This window comes from Aplysia californica, unplaced genomic scaffold (assembly GCF_000002075.1).
Source record: "Aplysia californica isolate F4 #8 unplaced genomic scaffold, AplCal3.0 scaffold00887, whole genome shotgun sequence".
Lineage (NCBI taxonomy): Eukaryota > Metazoa > Mollusca > Gastropoda > Aplysiida > Aplysiidae > Aplysia > Aplysia californica.
The window spans coordinates 129232-131292 of record NW_004798157.1 but is presented as its reverse complement, the minus strand read 5'-3'; the positions used below and the strand labels follow the sequence as shown (position 1 = coordinate 131292).

Below are 2061 nucleotides of genomic sequence, written 5' to 3'. Positions count from 1 at the left end.
GATTAAACAGCACTGGCAATACAAAGAGATGATATAGATGCCGAAAATTAGAGGTGTTACCGGGGAGTAACAAACAAAGAGAAGAAGGTTGAGATACATGGACGCTAGATTTTCGATTGGAAGGAGGGGGCAAACCACACCAGAGCTCCCGCCAATCACTTACATTTTGTTGTAACCATGTAAAGACTGCAAGGGAAAAACGACTGCGGTCACCAACTGAAAATCGTGAGGGTACCGATTTTGAAAGCTCGTTGACTCATAACTGTATTTCTGTTCAACTGCTGGTTAATTAATATTGTTAGATTTCCCATTCAACAACACTTTACAATAAACAACCAGTCAAACAAGTAATAAGTTATAAGTACACAAGCTTTTAAAATTGGTACCCTCAAAATTTCCAGTTTGAGACTACCGTCGTTTTCCCCCAGTTCTCTTGATGTATGTAACCATGATTGCTTATTGCCTCCTCAGTTCTTCGAGAACCAGCCCAAAGACATCTTAAAGAAAGGCATCAAGGTGATCCATGTGTACAGAAACCCCAAAGACGTGGCAGTCTCCTTCTTCTATCACCACAATAGACTTGTGGAATACCAGTATAACAACCCGGATTTCTCCAAATACCTTCCCAGGTTTGTTTACATGTGTAGATTTTTTTTTCGTAGTGATAAACTTCAAAGTCCAACTAAAAGGGAATAAAACAATTTAATGTTTGAAATTTACATAAAATTCGCTTAAAACAAACCAAAAAAAAAAGCTTATAAAGGTTGCAAGAGGTTGAACGAGTTAGGAATTAATAGAACTGTTTTGAATTTTGAATTTTTTTTTTAGATTCCACGTCGACCCAAAACGTTTTTGGCAGTTCATTTTCTGCCGGGTGATGGGCAGTAGATTGTTGTAAAAGAGTTTGTTTTGTCTGGTACTTTGATAAAAAATTAAGTGCATGAAAATGTGTCTTTTGATAAAAGGTGAAGTACTGTATGGTGCGAATAATGGTCTCGAGATTTTCCAACTGTAGATTTGACTAGAGATGTGAGTACACAAACAGAAGGCAAAAAGCATATATGGCAATACTAAAAATTATTTGGTTTCAAATTTGGCTGTCTTTGTCTCACTTTCGCGGCCAGGAAATCATATTATCATGATCTGATTAAAGTGAGGTAAAAAGTCCAGAAAAAAGAACATTCACAGCAACCCCGAGATTAATAGGAATTAGTCCCCCTCACATTTTGGGGTAGACTTTACCACTCCAATTTGTTAGCTTACATAATCAGTGCCTGTAACTGCTTATGAGAGAGGCCCGAAAGAGATGAACAGGGAATTTATATTGCAATGAAACAGTTTTGAGCGTTGTGCACATAGCTAAAATTTAAAATATTTTATGTGTGTATTTGACGGCGACGATGTTCCCAAAGTACGGATGGGAAGCAGTGGTTGTTTGATTATGTAGACGCTTCCTCCCTAGAATCTGTGTCTTTTGATAAAAAGTTCTACACATGAAACTAAGACTTCTGATAACGGAGTAAATCCACCTATGTCTTTTGAGAAAAGGTTACACGGATAAAATTATTATGGCTTTTGATAAAAGGTCACATGCATGAAGCACAATCTTTAAAAAAGTTTTAATGCAAGTATTCAAAAATCTCTTTTGAAAAAAAAGTTTAAGTACATGAAACTATGTCTTTTTATGAAAAATTAATACCTAAAATAAAAGTTATTGTGAACTTATCTGTAATGTAAAGAGAAAGACAGCGACCCCCACAGTTCCGTCTCACTTGACAACTTGTATTTTCGCAACAACAAAAAATAATTCTCTGCTCTCTTCCAGTAAAGTATTTGCGCATGAACCAGTGACATTACAGACAAGAACGACGGACAAATATAATGCAAATCATAATGAACCAACTAACCAAACAAATAAAAATATGAAGCAATAAATTCATTTGGTAAAATGTTATTTGTGCAGGTTTGTGGACGGTCTAGTAGACAGCAACTGTGTCTTTGACTACATGAGAGACTGGGAGCGAGCCATCAACGAGCAGAAAGATCTCAATGTCTGTGTTA

General features: G+C 36.3%; 1 protein-coding gene across 1 annotated transcript in view; it reads left to right on the top strand.

Annotated features, from left to right (window-relative positions):
• The window catches only part of LOC101864103 (sulfotransferase 1C1-like), a 31321-nt gene that overhangs the window by 2380 nt on the left and 26880 nt on the right, over positions 1-2061 (top strand). Inside the window, exons 3-4 of the mRNA XM_035972882.1 lie at positions 472-629; positions 1964-2061. Coding sequence (XP_035828775.1) covers positions 472-629; positions 1964-2061 — 256 coding nt within the window. The remainder of the gene's footprint in view (positions 1-471; positions 630-1963) is intronic.